This window comes from Chiloscyllium plagiosum, unplaced genomic scaffold (genome assembly GCF_037043375.1).
Source record: "Chiloscyllium plagiosum isolate Xiang-an unplaced genomic scaffold, Cpla_swu_hap1 HiC_scaffold_31, whole genome shotgun sequence".
Classification (NCBI taxonomy): Eukaryota; Metazoa; Chordata; class Chondrichthyes; order Orectolobiformes; family Hemiscylliidae; genus Chiloscyllium; species Chiloscyllium plagiosum.
Genome location: NW_028270169.1, coordinates 16,728,845 through 16,745,849, shown reverse-complemented (window position 1 = coordinate 16,745,849; position 17,005 = coordinate 16,728,845). Strand labels below are relative to the sequence as shown.

The following is a 17,005-nucleotide window of genomic DNA, read 5'->3' as shown; positions in this document are numbered from 1 at the left end:
CATTTAAAACAAAAAAAAATTTGAAATTCCACTTACAATAAATGTGGAGTTCTACTTGATACTAGACCATGCACAGAAGCTCCCCTCCTTATTGCAATGCGAATAATGGCGAATGAGGTGACTGAATTGGCCAAGAATGAAAAAGTCAGATTCTTGGCATTGCACAATACTCAATTTTCCCCTCAAACTTTAAATGCCGAGATCAGAATCTTATTCGAGCATTGTTCCCTCTAGACAGAGTGGCATTTTTGCACGTGGACTTTGGAGATTCAAGCAGAAGGAAAATAAGAGGTAATGTAGCTTTCGAGTGGCAACTAGCTCAATTCAATATATTTGCATCTCAGAATTCCCCTACTTATCATATTAATGTTATACATCCAATTCTCCTCTATTGAGAAAGTTGCTGGCACAAAAGCTTGAGAGGTGATCCAGAGTAGATACCTGGTGACTGGTCTCTTCAGAGTCTGTTGCCAATCATGAATAATTATGCTGGCTATCTACGTTCTCTCTTCATGGAACTTCTGCACAAGGTTTCTACACCGTCCATTGCTACTAAGGTCCTCGATCTTTCACTCACACAACTCAGTATTGGCAAAGCACCAGCCTCACCACATCATCATGATTACTCTTGGATTAACAAAGCCACCAATACAGGGCATAATCCCTCTATTTTGGAGGTAAAATCTAGCACTTGCAATTTTCTGTAAGATCAGCCAGGCATCTCATGGATCGAGCAGGACAGTTTTGTGCTGACATGAAGACATGTACCGTATGGGTCTAATCTTGCTTGATAGCATTCACTGACTTAGATTCTCATTAGGAGGCATCCAGCTTTGTGGATAGTATTGTCTTTTTTAGTGCACAAGATCTTGAGCGCGGAGTTACAGAGCATCAACCTCACTGATTAGCCTGCTTTTTAATGCGGAGAGAGAGCCAGGCAGCTTGTAATGATACGGAGAATCAAAGAGTAAATGTATCAGTCAGAAAGGGAGTGAACATGTGACTGTACAGCAGGGTGCTATGTCAATATCAGGGCTGCAGCAAGTGGCAGCAGCTTCCACAGCATGTGCTTGAAGAAAATGGTGTTGTGTGAAAGTCAGAACAGTACTTAGTGGGATGAAGGGGGACTACAGTCAGTCAAGGGTGTCATCTGATTACAGTCCAGGAGTTGGACCATGGTCAGTTATGGAGTCTTGATAAATAATGGTCAGGATGATAATCGGGAGACTACTCCTGGCATCCCATGGGAAAATAGGCAACTCACGTCTGGGTACAGTCATTAAAGGAAGGGTCACTGTGTTAGGAGGCAATTGCAGAGTGGCACCTCGTACTGAATGAGAGGGGGACCCGGAGATCTCAAAGGATTTTTTTCAAGGTCATCATGGGAAGGATGTAGGGCCAACAAGCGCTCTGGGCTAAAGTTAGCACATGGTAATATGAAGGAACTTAATTGAAATGAAGAGAGGCTGAAAGGTCATTGAGGCCACAAGGACAACATAAAAGAGAATGTGAAGAATGGGGTATCAAATTGGGAACCCAATACCATGCTGGATTGAAAGTCAACTGCATGATAACTACACAAATTGCTGCATTGACAATGCAAATTGGCCAGAGTACATTACAGTTTATTTCTTTGGGGATAAAGTTAACAATTTTGATTTTGAGGATTTCCTTACCTTTCTGACCTTCCCCATAGATTATCTGCTCGAGATGTTCAATTGGATAATGGGGAAGGTGATGGTGCCTCTTTGTGCAAGTTGAGCATGTCATAGAATCATAGAGATGTACAGCACGGAAACAGACCCTTCGGTCCAACCTGACCATGCCAATCAGATATCCCAACCCAATCTAGTCCCACCTGCCAGCACTGACCCATATCCCTCCAAACCCTTACTATTCAGATACCCATCCAGATGCATTTTAAATGTTGCAATTGTACCAGCCTCCACCACTTCCTCTGGCAGCTCATTCCATACATATGCCAACCTTTGCATGAAAAGGTTGCCCCGTAGGTCTCTTCTACATCTTTCTCCTCCCACCCGAAACTTATGTCCTCTAGTTCTGGACCCCCATTCCAGGGAAAAGACTTTGTCTACTTATCCTATCCATGCCCCTCATAATTTTGTAAACCTCTATAAGGTCACCCCTCAGTTTCCAATGCTCCAGGGAAAACAGCCCCAGCCTGTTCAGCCTCTCCCTATAGCTCAAATCCTCCAACCCTGGCAAAATCCTCGTAGATCTTTTCTGAATCCTTTCAAGTTTCACAATATGTTTCCGATAGGAAGGAGACTAGAAGTGCATGCAATATTCCAACAGTGGCCTAACCAATGTCCTGTACAGCTGCAACATGAACTCTCAACTCCTGTACTCAATACTCTGACCGATAAAGGAAAGCATACCAAACACCTTCTTCACTATCCTATCTACCTGCGACTCCACTTTCAAGGAGCCATGAACCTTCACTCCAAGGTCTCTTTGCTCAGCCACACACCCTAGGACCTTACCATTAAGTGTATAAGTCCTGCTAAGATTTGCTTTCCCAAAATGCAGCACCTCGCATTTATCTGAATTAAACTCCATCTGCCACTTGTCATTTATGGTTGAGAATGGGGACACTGCTTCAGCCTGGACTGACCAAGTGCCCAGCCTCTGGCAGTCTGACAGTGTGCCATAGCTCAGGGGTATTGCTTCCTCAATCAGCTGTGGTGATATATCAGCGTGCTCAATTGTGCAACTGATTCCAATGTAGACCAAGCGTCCATTGAGGCGGAAGTCTCTGAACTGGTGAAAAGTGCAGGTGAATACCATGCCAGTACATCTTCTAAGGATTCGCTGGTTCTCTTCTCAGAGGTGGAGTGAAGCAGAGGGTGTCCAGTGCGGGCCTTATCCTTATGGAAGTTCCCATGATGCTGGAAGTGCCTGTGTAACAACAGAGAAGGAATTAGTTGAATAAGATGGATAGTTGTTTATGCAGAATGAGTTAGTGCTGATGGCAATGGGACAGCAGCACATGACATTGGGGCTTACTGTGTCAATTGGCCAATGGCATCTCCCCATTACCGAGAGTGAGGATACTGACATAACACCACAGAGTCTGGTATCCCATCACCAAGTCACCCTTCATTTACACATGGAGAGTCCTTGACACTGATTCAGCTTCCTCAGAGCCAGCTCAGAGTGAACAGAACCTCTGACACTCATGTTCTTAACTGTCAGTCAGGGCTCCCTGATTGGACCAGACAATCACTTCGCACAAAATTTATGCCAAGAGTAATTTTAACCTTTGCATAAAATTGAAACAGTATATTTCATATAGGTGGTGAATAGCAGAAGTCTTTTCCCTAGGGTGAAGGGGTTCAAAGCTACAGGGGCACACTTTTAAGGTGCGAGGGGAAAGATTTAAAAGGGATTTAAGGGGCAACTTGTTCACCCAGAAAGTGGCACGTATGTGGAATGAACTGCCAGAGGAAGTGGTAGGTTCAGGTAAGTTACGACATTTAAAAGACATTTGAACAGGTACGTGAATCGAAAGATTGAGAGGAATATGGGCCAAATGCAGGCAAATGGAACTAATTTAGTATGGGAAACTTGGCATGGATAAATTGGAATTAAGGGCCTGTTTCTGTGCTGTATGACTAAGCTACAACAAAGGTGGACAGAGGGAAGGAAGGTGATATTAAACATGCCTTGCAATATCTATTCAATCTTAGGTGAGATCATTAAAGTTAGGCAAAGAGGTTATCCTAGTAATTTCCAGATCTTATTGAGCGTTATCCCAAGAGATACAACACAAGCTTGCTGCCTCTTATGTGATGAACATCAGATCTTGTCTAGGTAATCAAAAGGAGTAACCATGCTAGAGGCAACGCGCTTTTCATTCCTGAAGTGCTTATGCCCGAAATGTTGTTTCCCCTGTTCCTTGGATGCTGCCTGACCTGCTGCGCTTTTCCAGCAACACATTTTTCAGCAACATGCTTATCACAAAGTTGGGATGGAGAATAAGGGCTGAGAGAGATGGTGGCAGGGAAATGGCACTTTGTGGTTATTGTCACCCCCTAGATAGTTGCCATTAATAGTAACCATGAAACCAAACTGGAACAGAAATTAGACTTGAGCAAAATGAACGAGTTAAGCACTGCAAATTTGATGAATTGCTGACATCTTGAGAAAGCCAGGTTTTCAGCTCATTTTTTTTTACTCAGTGGCATTAAAGTCCTGGTTTCCGTTTTGTGCAATAAATGTCACAAGCTGCAATATATTAATGTCTGGGTCAACTAAATTCCTAAGAGGTGAACATGACCAAAAACTGGTTTGGAGGTGCACACATCCTGCTGGTATGAAGTGAGCTTCTTGCCAAATCTCTGCAATATAAATGGGGCATCTGAACAACATATTCAATGATAAATCCAGTTTATAACTTCGTAAATGTGATACATGTTCCTGCTATTGAGATGTGATTATAGATTTTATAATACAGCTTCAGTTTGTAAGTTTTAAGTAATTATTTATTTATAGTTAACTGGCAAAGGGAAATGTGACCTAGTGGTTGACTTCTGCAGAGATTTATCTTCGATATATTCTTTGATATTACTGACAGTAGATTACTGATGTTGTATAATAAAACAGCTCCATTTAATGTGCACTAAATTTATTTTAATATGTTGCAATTAAAAGACATTTTGGCAAGCATATATTACTCTCTCAGACTTGTTCCCATTTTTGAGCCATTTCATTTGATGTGATTGTATGTGCCACTAGAGAGCCTCTCTGCAATGGTGAAGCTGCCTGAAAAAATTGCAAACGACTAAATAAATAAATTTAAAATGATAAGATTTTTTAAACCAGTTGTAAAAATAAAATAGACATTGGAGACTGGTGGATTATTAAGAATAGAAGACTTGTAATTGACGTAATTAGTTTTTAGCTTGTGGCATTTTTGAACTATGAGTTCAGTTGATTTATTTTCCACAATCAATGGTTCCCATTTTATATCCCCTATTGTAACTGGCATTTTCTTTAGGTAGATTATTAATTAACTGAAGTAGGGAAAGTAAGAAATATATTTTGTTAACAACACTGTAAAGGGAAAATTTATGGCACAGTCCATGAATAGATAGAAAGAAAAAGGCAATTTGGCCCATTGATTTGTGTCGTTAGCAGAGCAATCCTAAACTACCTTTTGTCTTCCCTTACCTTGATTCACCTATATCAACTATTTACCTATCATTTTCATAAAAGATGCAATGGTCTCTGCTGCATCTATTCCCTGTGATGAAACATTTCATCCTCCATTAACTTGCTGTGTAAAGACTTTTTCCTAATCTTGTCACTGTAGTGATTGTGATTGTCCCTAGTGATTTTATAAACCTCAAAAAGCATCCTCATCCTCCTGTGCTCCAGTGAAAAAAAGTCCCAGCCTATCCAGCTTCTCCTTATACCTCAAACTCTTCAGACTCGGCAACATTCGGGTAAATCTTTTCTGAATTCGCTCCAATTTAACAATATCCTTCCGACAGGAGGGTGACCATAATTTTGCACAGTTCTCCAAAATGTGCCATCATTCTTTATTTCTGCATATTTACCACACTATTGTTAATGCCACTTTTTAAATTTCATCCAGTAAATTTGGAAAGCTGGTGGCATCTAGCGCTCTTTTGACTTCTATTTCCTCCTTGGTGTTCATCTCAGACATCCAAATGAACTTGTGAGCTCCCAATTCATAGGGCAGCAGCTGCTTTTCATTCTTGCCGAAAAGAGTTTAGATTAAAATATCAAGTGCATAATTAATAAACACCTAATAATACAAATCCTGGATTTACAATTTAAAAGTATTACTTGTGCAACAGAGTAACAACACAATAAAAGCAGCAGCAAAGAGCCTTTAATGAATAATAATTTACTGACTTAAAGTATTGGATGTGACACAATATACAAAATTTGTTATTGATTTCTTAATGGGATAATATAAATTCAACATAGAATTTTCTTATAATCAAATACTGATTACTTTTCGAAAACACTGCAATAACGATGGATGTCACAATCATTAATCATTGCTTTGTGAACATCATAACACATCAGATAAGGCACTCGCTGACAGCCAATGTCTGCAATAAGATTAGTAAGGAACCAATTTTAAAATCCTTTGCATAAAATTGAAACAGTATATTTCATATAGGTGGTAATAAAGTTTAAAAGTTTAGATGGCTGCTCTTTATTTTATTGCCCGACATAAACGTTTTCATTGGGGTGCCAATTTTCAATCAGAGAAAAATTCCCCCTTTCATTTTGAGTATGGCACTGCAGTAATACTGCATAGGAGAACTTTAAAGAACTGATGATAAATGAAAAAGAATGTATTTGGAACAGGTTTGTGTATTTTTACAAGAGGTAACACAAGTTAGCATTCTGAATCTTATATTTTTAAAGGAACCCTGCAATGGAACCATTTTTTCCTCAACATGCATTTAAATATGTTCAAAGTAACACAGCATTGAATATATGTATTCAACATTAAAATAAAAGATTTAATGGTTCAATCAACATTTGTTGATTCACAAAACACATTTATCCCATCTATTATTGTAACTTTAAAATTAAAGTCTTGAAATAGTTATGAAATCATATTTCAAACTGCAATTTTACAGTGTCCTTTCTTTCAGCCTTTCTTTCTTATATGACACAAATAAATGACAAATTTTTGATACTGGTTTAGAAGTATTCAGAGTTCATTTAGTGCATTAACAAACTGTGTCATTTCAGCATTTGCCACACTGACAAATTCAGCAAAGGTTTTTTGTTCTACAACTGAGGCAGGTCTAACAGATACACATTTAAAAAGATTTCTTCTTTGGTCATAGGTTCCCATGCATCTGTGTGCTTGACCTCTGATCAGCCTTGGAAGGTCACGGTCCTGAAATAGCAAATACAAGGCTTGACATATCAACTGGCATATTAGTATTCAGTAGGAGGGGGAGAAAAATCAAAATGCTTGGTGTGCTACAAGTCTTACAGCATTCAATGCTAATATGATAGCTACAGTGGACCAAATACAAAATAGAAACTACTGCCAAGCACTACAATTTATTCATTAGAACCCATCCAAGGTTAAACAAAATTTAGAAAGACTCAGTTGGCATAACACATCTATAGAATGAAACAACTAAGAACATAACAAATTTTGACACGAACATAAAATTTTGGAATTGAACGGCATTATTGTCAAGGCAGTGCAGTCTTAAGTTGTTCTTAAACTAAAACAAAGTAAAGATACAAGCATGTACCAACACACTGGTACAGTTTTCAGTATCAAATTGGGAAAATCTCCAGACTAGCCCAACCTCTCTCAGTAAAAAAGTACAATTTTCACTCCAGTGAGTAGATAAGAGTTGTGCCAGACAACTTCGGAATATGAAAATAAGCAGCTTTTGGGGAATGGTGAGAGACAAGGGAGGTTGGAGAGAAGATCTTCCCTGATTCTTTAGAGCTTAACTACATTGACTTATAAGTTTATTAGTCAACCTACCAGTAATAAATATATAAGTATGTTGTGGTTCTGTTCGCCGAGCTGGAATTTTTGTTGCAAACGTTTCGTCCCCTGGCTAGGCGACATCATCAGTGCTTGGGAGCCTGCTAGTCCTTTTGGTTGTGGTATGTCCTCGTTCCGTGGTCTTTCTCTTAGGCATCTGTTGATGAAAGAGAAGAGACCACGGAACGAGGACATACCACAACCAAAAGGACTAGCCACACTTCCATACATCGGAAGCATCTCGGAATTGACAGCCAGACTACTGCGACCCCTAGGACTCATAACGGCACACAAACCAACAGCCACGCTCAGACAACAACTCACCAGAACGAAGGATCCGATACCCAACATGAGCAAGACGAATGTAGTGTACAAAATACCATGCAAGGACTGCACTAAACACTATATAGGACAAACAGGAAGACAGCTAACAATCCGCATACATGAACATCAACTAGCCACGAAACGACACGACCAGCTCTCCTTAGTAGCCACACACGCAGACAACAAGCAACATGAATTCGACTGGGACAACACTACTATCATAGGGTAAGCCAGACAGAGAACAGCCAGGGAATTCCTAGAGGCATGGCATTCATCCATAAACTCCATCAACAAACACATCGACCTGGACCCAATATACCAACCACTACAGCGGACAGCTGAAACTGACAACCGGAAGCGGCAGGGACAGACCACTATAAACACCGGAGGAAACATCAAAGAAGCGCTTCGCAGGAGGCTCCCAAGCACTGATGATGTCGCCTAGCCAGGGGACGAAACGTTTGCAACAAAAACTTCCAGCTCGGCGAACAGAACCACAACAACGAGCACCCGAGCTACAAATCTTCGCACAAACTTTGAATATATAAGTATGTTCAGGAATTATTCTATGGGAAAGGTTGTATTTGGTGCTATTGTATTATCACTGTGCTGAATATGAAAGTGAAATCTAAAATTGAGATTGGAGATGCAGTAAACAGGTCAGTAGCTGCCTGATCAAAACATGAGACCATATTAGCTCTGACCGCACTAACCTACAGAGGGTGGATTTAGGATGATTGTGTTGTGTATGAAAAAGTATGTGTATTTTAAAAATAAAACTTTTGCTAGCTAATGCTTTTTGTCTTGTGCCAAATTGAGTAGTGTGGCTTCTAAGAAATTAACATCTTCCTGTATGGCTTTAAGTTTAACAGCATTGATGATTATTGAGAATATTTCTTCTCTCTGCATGTCCATTCTGTATCTTAATACAAATACAGAAGACAATGCACTACCTGACTGCATCACCTAATATAGGAGTGAGAGAGAAGGAAAAAGTAGCCCCTAACAATCAAAAAGTGCCCCTCAAGAGCAGATCTCAAAAAAAAACAGTGCGCGCTGAGGGTAGCATAGCAAATAGATCACATGATTATGAAAAACATTCTGCAAAAACATTTTTTTGTTTCCAACGAACATTGGTTATTTGTGACTTTGCCTTTTTCTTCCATACTTGATCATTATTGGGTGAATGGCAGAAAAATAAATGGTTGAGAGAATGTGATGGGGTTATACAATTTATCTGATTGCTGTTATTTCAATGTACATAAGAACATGACATAAAGAATGTAAGAACTGGAAACAGGAGTGGGCCATTCAGCCCCTCAAGCCTGCTTCACCATTCAACATGATAATGGCTGATCTCTTCTTGGCTTCAATTCCACTTCCTGTCCTTCCCCATAACTCTTTAACCCATTATTAATTTAAAATCTGTTTACTTCCTCTTAAATTTACTCAATGACCTGGCATTCACAGAATTCTGGGGTAGTAAATCTCACATATTCACAACCCTTTGAAAGTAGTAATTTCTCATCTGTTTTAGAACTCCTTCTCTTTATCCTAAAATTTGTGGACTTCCATAGAACTGCAGAGATAGAGCATGTGAAGACTGGCTACCTGAAAACCAGCAATTTTCAAAAACTGGCTATTTATGTAATCTTTCATACATTAATTTTAGAATTTTTAGAATTAGAACTCCTACAGTGTGGAAACAGGCCCTTCGGCCCAACAAGTCCACACCAACCCTCCAAAGAATAACCCACCCAGACACATTCCCCTATCCTATATTTACTCCTGACTAATGCAACCAACCTACACATCCCTGAACACTATGGGTAATTTAGCCGGGTCTAACCTGCACATCTTTGGATTGTGGGAGGAAACCAGAGCACCCAGAGGAAACCCATGCAGACACGGGGAGAATGTGCAAACTTCACACAGAGAGTTGCCCAAGGCTGGAATTGAACCCGGGTCCCTGGTGCTGTGAGGCAGCAGTGCTAACCACTGAGCCACCGTGCCACCCTCAATTAAATAAGTTTAATTGAGCTAAACTTTTAAAAATTACTTGGAAAATTGGTTAGGCACTGCATTGGTGCAGTGTGGCTCCAGACTAGTTGCCAACTTTGCCACTTAGTGCTTCATTCCATGCTGTGTTCCAAAGTGACCTTTGATACTACCTGACCTGACCCAAACAGCCCATGGCCTGAACTACCCAACCTAAATTCAGAAATATCCAAAATCTGGAACAGCATCAGTATCAAAGGTGCCAGATTTGACTTACTGTTTCTACAGAAGATTATTTACATATAAAGTTACAACAGAATTGGCAATACTGAGTGGACACGCAGAGAGAAGAAAAATTCTCAATAATCATCAATGCTGTTAAACTTAAAGCCATAAATACAGGAAGATGTTAATTTCCTAGAAGCCACACTACTCAATTTGGCACAAGACAAAAGGTATTAGCTAGCAAAAGTTTTACTTTTAAAATACACATACTTTTTCATACACAACACAATCATCCTAAACCCACCCTCTGTAGGTTAGTGAGGTCAGAGCTAATATGGTTTCATGTTTTGATCAGGCAGCTACTGACCTGTTTACTGCATCTCCAATCTCAATTTTAGATTTGACTTTAATGTTCAGCACAGTGATAATACAATAGCATCAAATACAACCTTTCCCATAGAATACACAGAATTTTTTCAGTCAGAGACCACAACTGCATTGTGATCAGTGATGTATCAAAATTGCGAGGGAAATATTGGCATGATAATTTACAATACTAAGCTCTGATAGTAAAATACAACCAAAATAAATGGAAGTAAGATTTGTGGACAGGAAATGTGCAATTTTCTTAACATATTGCTGAGGTTTTATGTTGTCAGTGATATTACCTGGCAAACACTTTACATGCTCATGATAGTTATGGGTATTCTATTTTAATGTGGGCACTAGGCAAATGTCTCCATTAAAGTGCCACACAAAAGTATTACATTGAGCATATTAACTTTCTACCACCTAACATCACCAATATTCAATCATTATTTTACTGTTCTCTTCCTTCCCTTTAACCCAACGAATGTGTCAGATGAAAATTAATCTTAGATAAATTTTGCTGAGCAACATTCAATTAGATATTTCTTGGAGAACAATAAACCTATATTGTATGCATTGCCAGCACAGAATGTTTGAACCATATAAGAAAATAATATGCTGTTTCAAAACTATACCTCATTTTATGCCTTACTGGTCTGAGATTGATGCTGAATTGTAAATAATAACAGGTCACTTTTTCAGAAACTGTCACAGCTGTGAAGAAGTTAGGCTAAACTAGTGATTTTTTAAAAATAAATTGTCATGAGAAAATGTAGTATATAACATAGGCCCATAGAATCAACTGCAATGATTTTACACCGATTGGGCAAATAGTCGACTGAAGCATAAAAGTGAATGGACTGCGAGATAACAGAATTATTTTTTTGAACTTGAGTTTAAAGAGCATGGGTAAGTTTGTTCAGCAGATTACTTTGGGGATGATTTTCATCTCATTTCACATGCAAAACTTGTTGACATTTTTTATCAGTTGTAAATTCATTTGCTATGTACCAGGAATTGGGTGTCATCTTTTTCAAGTTTCATGGAGGGTTTCTCTGGAAGGCATAGCAAGTTTTCTTGTCCAATCACCCAAATTCATCTCACCAACTACGTACCATGCTTTTATGGCATCCTGCTTTCTAATGCCAGCCTGATTTTCCTACTTTCTGTAGGCAGAGGTACTTGCCACTGTTGGCCATCCAGAAATTCTTGGTGCCCACACCATATTTAAAAGGTCATTGAGCACCCAGTCAAGTTCTATCAGTCTGAAATTGCCTTGCATCATTCATCATATTTGCCCTGAACATGGCAAGTTTGGGGAGACTGGTGGCCCACTTTACAGGCTGAAGGCCCCGGTGGACAAGGTGATGCAGAAGTGGTTCATCCTCTCACCACAGGACCAGTAGAAGATGCAAAAACACCAGAGCTTACCAATGTGGTTCAAGATTGCTACCCAGGTCAGTATGGTCTCAACCATCTGGTGGAATACTCAGCACTGCTGCAAGAAGGTTAGTGATATTTTCTGCACTACCAGACTAAATGCCAGCATTTTTTCTCTACTGCCTCACATTCACACTGGGCAAAATCTTATTGGGGTTTGAACAACATGGTTATGACTAGATATGTGGAAGAATTAGGCAACAAATTTACTAAGGCACATCTTGAAGTCAGAACAACTTTCAGTATCTTTTATGCTTTTCATAAGTCGCATTGGAGATGCAATCTGATGGGAACTGCTGGTTAAATATTTTGTTAATGACACAACTTGTCTCATTAACATTCAGCTTCCCATCACCTTATTAACTTACTAAACAAGCTAGATATTGAGAAAATACGACAAGGTAATCAGAGCTAGCAGGTCATACAGAAGACAAAAGTGGGAGGTGCTAATATTACCATTGGTGCAGGGTGGGAGATATCCTGAGGATGTTAGCAGGCAGCACAGAGTCATGCAAGATTAGTATTGTCAGAGTTTGGGGTCAGTGATGGCCAATATGTTACAGGCAATAATGAGACTGGGAGAGTATGAACTTTGGTGGAAGGTGGATGCAGTAACAGACAGACTGTGAGATACCAGAAGCAAGATGGCTGCACTTACATTGTAGAGTGGAGGAAGACATTCGCCTTCTTGCCAAACATGCTCAACCCAATCATCCCCCATACATCTGAACAACCATAAACACCATCACCTACCTGGTACCCTTCCCACATGGCACCCTAATCACCCAGACCCTATTTCCCTGGCATCCTGACACCGAGCTCACCTGGAACCTTAACCTCACACTTACCTGACATACTTATTATTCCATAAGAGTTATCAAAGTGGTTGTCTGTGCTACAGGACGATAAATCTCAGAATACAACTACAGCCACATAAAAGGGGCGTAGCTTGACTTCCCAATTATCCTTGACTGTGAAGGACTTGCTAGATTTGAGGTATATTCTGCACTTCTGAGGAGTTGTGATTAGAAATTCCTGCCAGAAATTCAGAACTCTTTCTTAATGTACAAAGGTATAAGCAGAGAGACAATCTGACTGTTACTCTCTCTCCTTGGAAAATCTGGCCTATTCAGTCAAAGTATACAAAATAAGTAACTGGTAATATGCCCAAGTATCTGATTCCATTGTTTGCTCATTCCTTCTATAGAGGGGCTTCCCAAAATGGGGATTTAAATCCTGAGTGGGTGATGAGCTCAGTGATAGCCTTGGCTGGTTGTGAAATTAGAACAGTTGCTGCCTCTTCAAACAGACCCCACTCTCACGTATCTAACTGAGGGGTTGCGCCAATTTTCAAACCTTGAAATGGAGTTTACTAAGGGAAATTGTTTGGGAAGCACCGCATTGTAGAATGATAAAAAGTAACAGTAGTTAATGCCTGTTAAAGGCCCCAAAATTTGTTATGGTTACACAAACAGCACTTATAATTCTGTACTGTTGCATTAAGTTGGGAATCTCATCCACTGGAACCTTACTGCAAGAGCACTATACTAAATTTGGCATATGTCGAACAAGAATATTTGGTTTTAAAATAGACTAAACAGGAATAATTTGTGACTTTCATCTTTATTCTCTGCCTTATTGAACAGAAGATTTGCCACTAAAAAGTTACTAAAATTGATCAACTAGAACTGCAGACACATTTTGCAGAACTAACATTAATTCATACAATGCAAACTGCAGGAGATGGACTTTTATTAAAAGATCCAACATCTTCATATATAGCATGCAGGATAACAGCACTTTCTTTTTCTTCAGTATGATGCACCACCCTGTGGTCCAATTAAAAAATTACAGCATCTCTGCACTCCGTATGCAATCACATCCTAACAATGTAACTGAATGTCATAAGAATAGATGAAGTTAGTCATTTTTAGCAATCTCAACATCATTTTACATGGTATATTATTTATTTTTTTCTTCTCATGTATAACACTTTATATTTGTTGTCATTCATTTTCATTATTCTGACCATCTACATCAATTTTGCAACTCCTCCCACAGTTTCTAAATTGTCTCTTCTGATTCTAATGTCCTCTTATTTTGGTAACATGTGCAAATTGAACTACTTTTCAGTGTGTTTTTACTTTCAGGTAATTTGTGAGAGACCAATTGTTCTAAGTATTGAACCCTGAGACATTGTTCCTAACATCACGATGTGATTTACTACCATCCTTCAGGTTTTTTTCAATGCCTCAAATGTCAGAGTAACACCTAATTCAGGATGTTCCCTGTCTGCATCAGAAAGCAAACCCCCTCCCCGACATGATGTCACATCAACCTTGCCCGCCTTTCAAATCCCAGCCTCCCATCCCTCTCCACCCTCTCTCTGGGCTCAGAGCTCATTCCACCCTAAAATCTCATGACTTATCATTCTGGGATAACATGATATTGCTCATTCTCCTTTATGCATTCCCAGCTGCACCTACTACTGAGTCCTGGCACTGTCGGGACATCATAAGGGTGGAACTTCTTTCACTGAGGGACAAGTCTTACTTTCAATCACGTTAGTCTACCTGCACTACAGTATATCTCTCGGCATACTGACCTAGATTTAGCCTTCAAGCAGTTCACTCCCTTATAAAATGCAGCCCTATGTTTCCTCGATTATTTGCATAAAGCTGGCCTTCAAATCAACTCCCTATAACAAATTTTATTATGTTACAAGAAATGGAAGACTAATGTTCTAGTTGCAAGTGTCTTGTTTTTTTTTACTTCGTACAGACACCACATTAAGCTGTCCCCAAACTCTCAATATCTTTCGAATGCACAATTATTCCTTTATTATGATTCTCAGCTTCACAAATTTCTTCAATAGTCTCATTTTAAAACATTTTTATTTAACTTATTTCTCTCATTTACCTGTTCAGAGATGTTATTACATATCTTTGGAGCAGGTGGGACTTGAACCCAGGCCTAGTGTCTTTCAGAATTCTACCATCTTTCCCAGGGGAATTATTTGTTCAGAGCTTGATTAGCCTGACAAGGACTTCCAGCTTGTTTATAACAAAGTTACTGATTTTATTTGAGGCTTTTTTTCTTAAAACAGAGCTTGTTGCTTGTACCTTTTATGAATACTTGGAAAAGTACTTGGTCAAACCTGTTACATTATTTGTGTTCATCTTTAATTTAGCCCCAGCTGCTTTTGTGGGTACATTTAAGGGCAGCTAACACCTTAAATGCATTATCTGGGCCGACATGACACCAATTTTAAAGTTCACTTGAGAATGTAACTTTTGAGTGTTCTGCGATTTACACATGAACTGAAACCAACATGTTCATTCTAAAAGATGAGAAACTTAAACAATCCAGGTCTTTTTTTAATATATAATTTCAGTTACATCAAGCTGTAAACTTTTGCTATAAATTCTGTCTTACAATCTTATACTTCACAACCACCTGATGAAGGAGCAGTGCTCCGAAAGCTAGTACTTCCAAATACTTGTTGGACTATAACCTGGTGTTGTGAGATTTTTAACTTTGTACACCTTAGTCCAACACCGGCATCTCAAAATCATTCGTAGGATATGTTCCTCTTCAAACTTACCATTTGATTCATTTAAGACACACATTTAGTTTGAGCTTGTTAGATTTCAGATGCTAATGGATGCTTTGTCAGATATGCCTGAAGCTCTCCAATTATTTAACCCTGTCTCTTCAAAGACACCTCTTAAAGCACACCTCTTTAACCAACATGTCTTAATCTCCCTATGTGGCTCAGTGTCACATTTGATCTGATAATACTCCTTTAAAGTACCTTGAAACATCTTGCTACATTAAAGACACTACATAAGTGAAAATTTTGTTTCACAATTGTGAATGCCCCATGGTAAACTTCACTCTAGGTTTCCTCTCAGCAATGTTTTTCTTTCTTGTTATACTTCTCCTGTTTATATTTGGCTTAATGTTTTAATCCAGCTGTTCTTGACCTTACAGTATATGATCATTTCTGTGCTTGTGCTGCCAACTACTACCATATAGTGGCTGAGGTAGTTTGCTGCCACTATCCATTACATTGACTGGTTTTAAAGCCCTACTTGGGTCAGTGATAGAGGAAAACACAATCATGGCTTTTAATGAAAAGCGGTTTTAGTCTTAAACAAAATACAGTTGTTTTGCAGGACACCAATCAGGTATAAGTTACATTAGTAAGCTAAATCTTGTTATTAAAACAATTAGGAGACTGTTGGATACAGGGTATTTATTTTATAAGATCCTATGATTTCTGCCTTTGACCCCTTATAACATCATCAGATTTAATGGATTATAATGCAGTCTCTGACATTAGTCCTTTTCATTCTACTCATGTTTAATTTTTTCCTTTTATTTCCCTTGGTTACTTCTTTTAAGTTGTTCCTGGGACTTTGGGGTTTGGTAAGGCCAGCATTTGTTCTGTATCCATAATTTCTTTTGAGAAAGTGATGGTGAGCTATCTTGTTGAAATTTTGCAGGCAAACTTACAGTACTGTTAGGGAGAGAGTTCCACAGATTTGGCCCAGCACCCATGAGGAAGAAATGATTTATTTTTATGTCAGGATGTTGTGAGACTTGGAGTAGACCTTGTGGATGGTTTTGTGTTCCCATCCACCTACCACCCATGTTCTTACAGGTGGTTGAGGTCACAGGCTTGGAAGGTGCTTTTGGAGAAGTTTTCACAAGCTGCTTCACTGAATCTGATAGATTGCACTATTTATTTTGGTTTATTTCAGCTATCCCTTTCCTACCACCCTCCTCCTTTTGTCACCTACTTCAAAGATGTTCTCTTTCATCTTAATTTCTCTCTTTTACAGCTATCATTTTTTGGTTTTCCTTTTTAAAAAAAATCCAGTTATTGATCAATCTGTTTTCCCAGATCCCATTGCTTCTACTGTTTCATTCAAACTTCACATACAATCTGCAGTCATTTTGCTTTACTTCATATGCATTTTGAGATCTTTGGTATATATCAATAGTCCGAGGTTTATCGAGTTAAGAAGAAACTTTGTAGAACTTTATGGAGTATCAGAGGATTAGAAATGACTTGTGATCATGAAGAAATTCCATACTGGTAGTGTTTCAACAGGA

The 17,005-nt window shown here is 39.0% G+C and overlaps 1 protein-coding gene across 1 annotated transcript in view; it reads right to left on the bottom strand.

The window, feature by feature from the left end:
* Window positions 1-5,925: 5,925 nt before the first annotated feature.
* spata22 (spermatogenesis associated 22) overlaps window positions 5,926-17,005 on the bottom strand; it is a 70,744-nt gene continuing 59,664 nt past the window's right edge. The window contains exon 9 of the mRNA XM_087977085.1: window positions 5,926-6,913. Within this exon, the coding sequence (XP_087833211.1) occupies window positions 6,722-6,913 (192 nt within the window). The 3' untranslated portion in view covers window positions 5,926-6,721. The remainder of the gene's footprint in view (window positions 6,914-17,005) is intronic.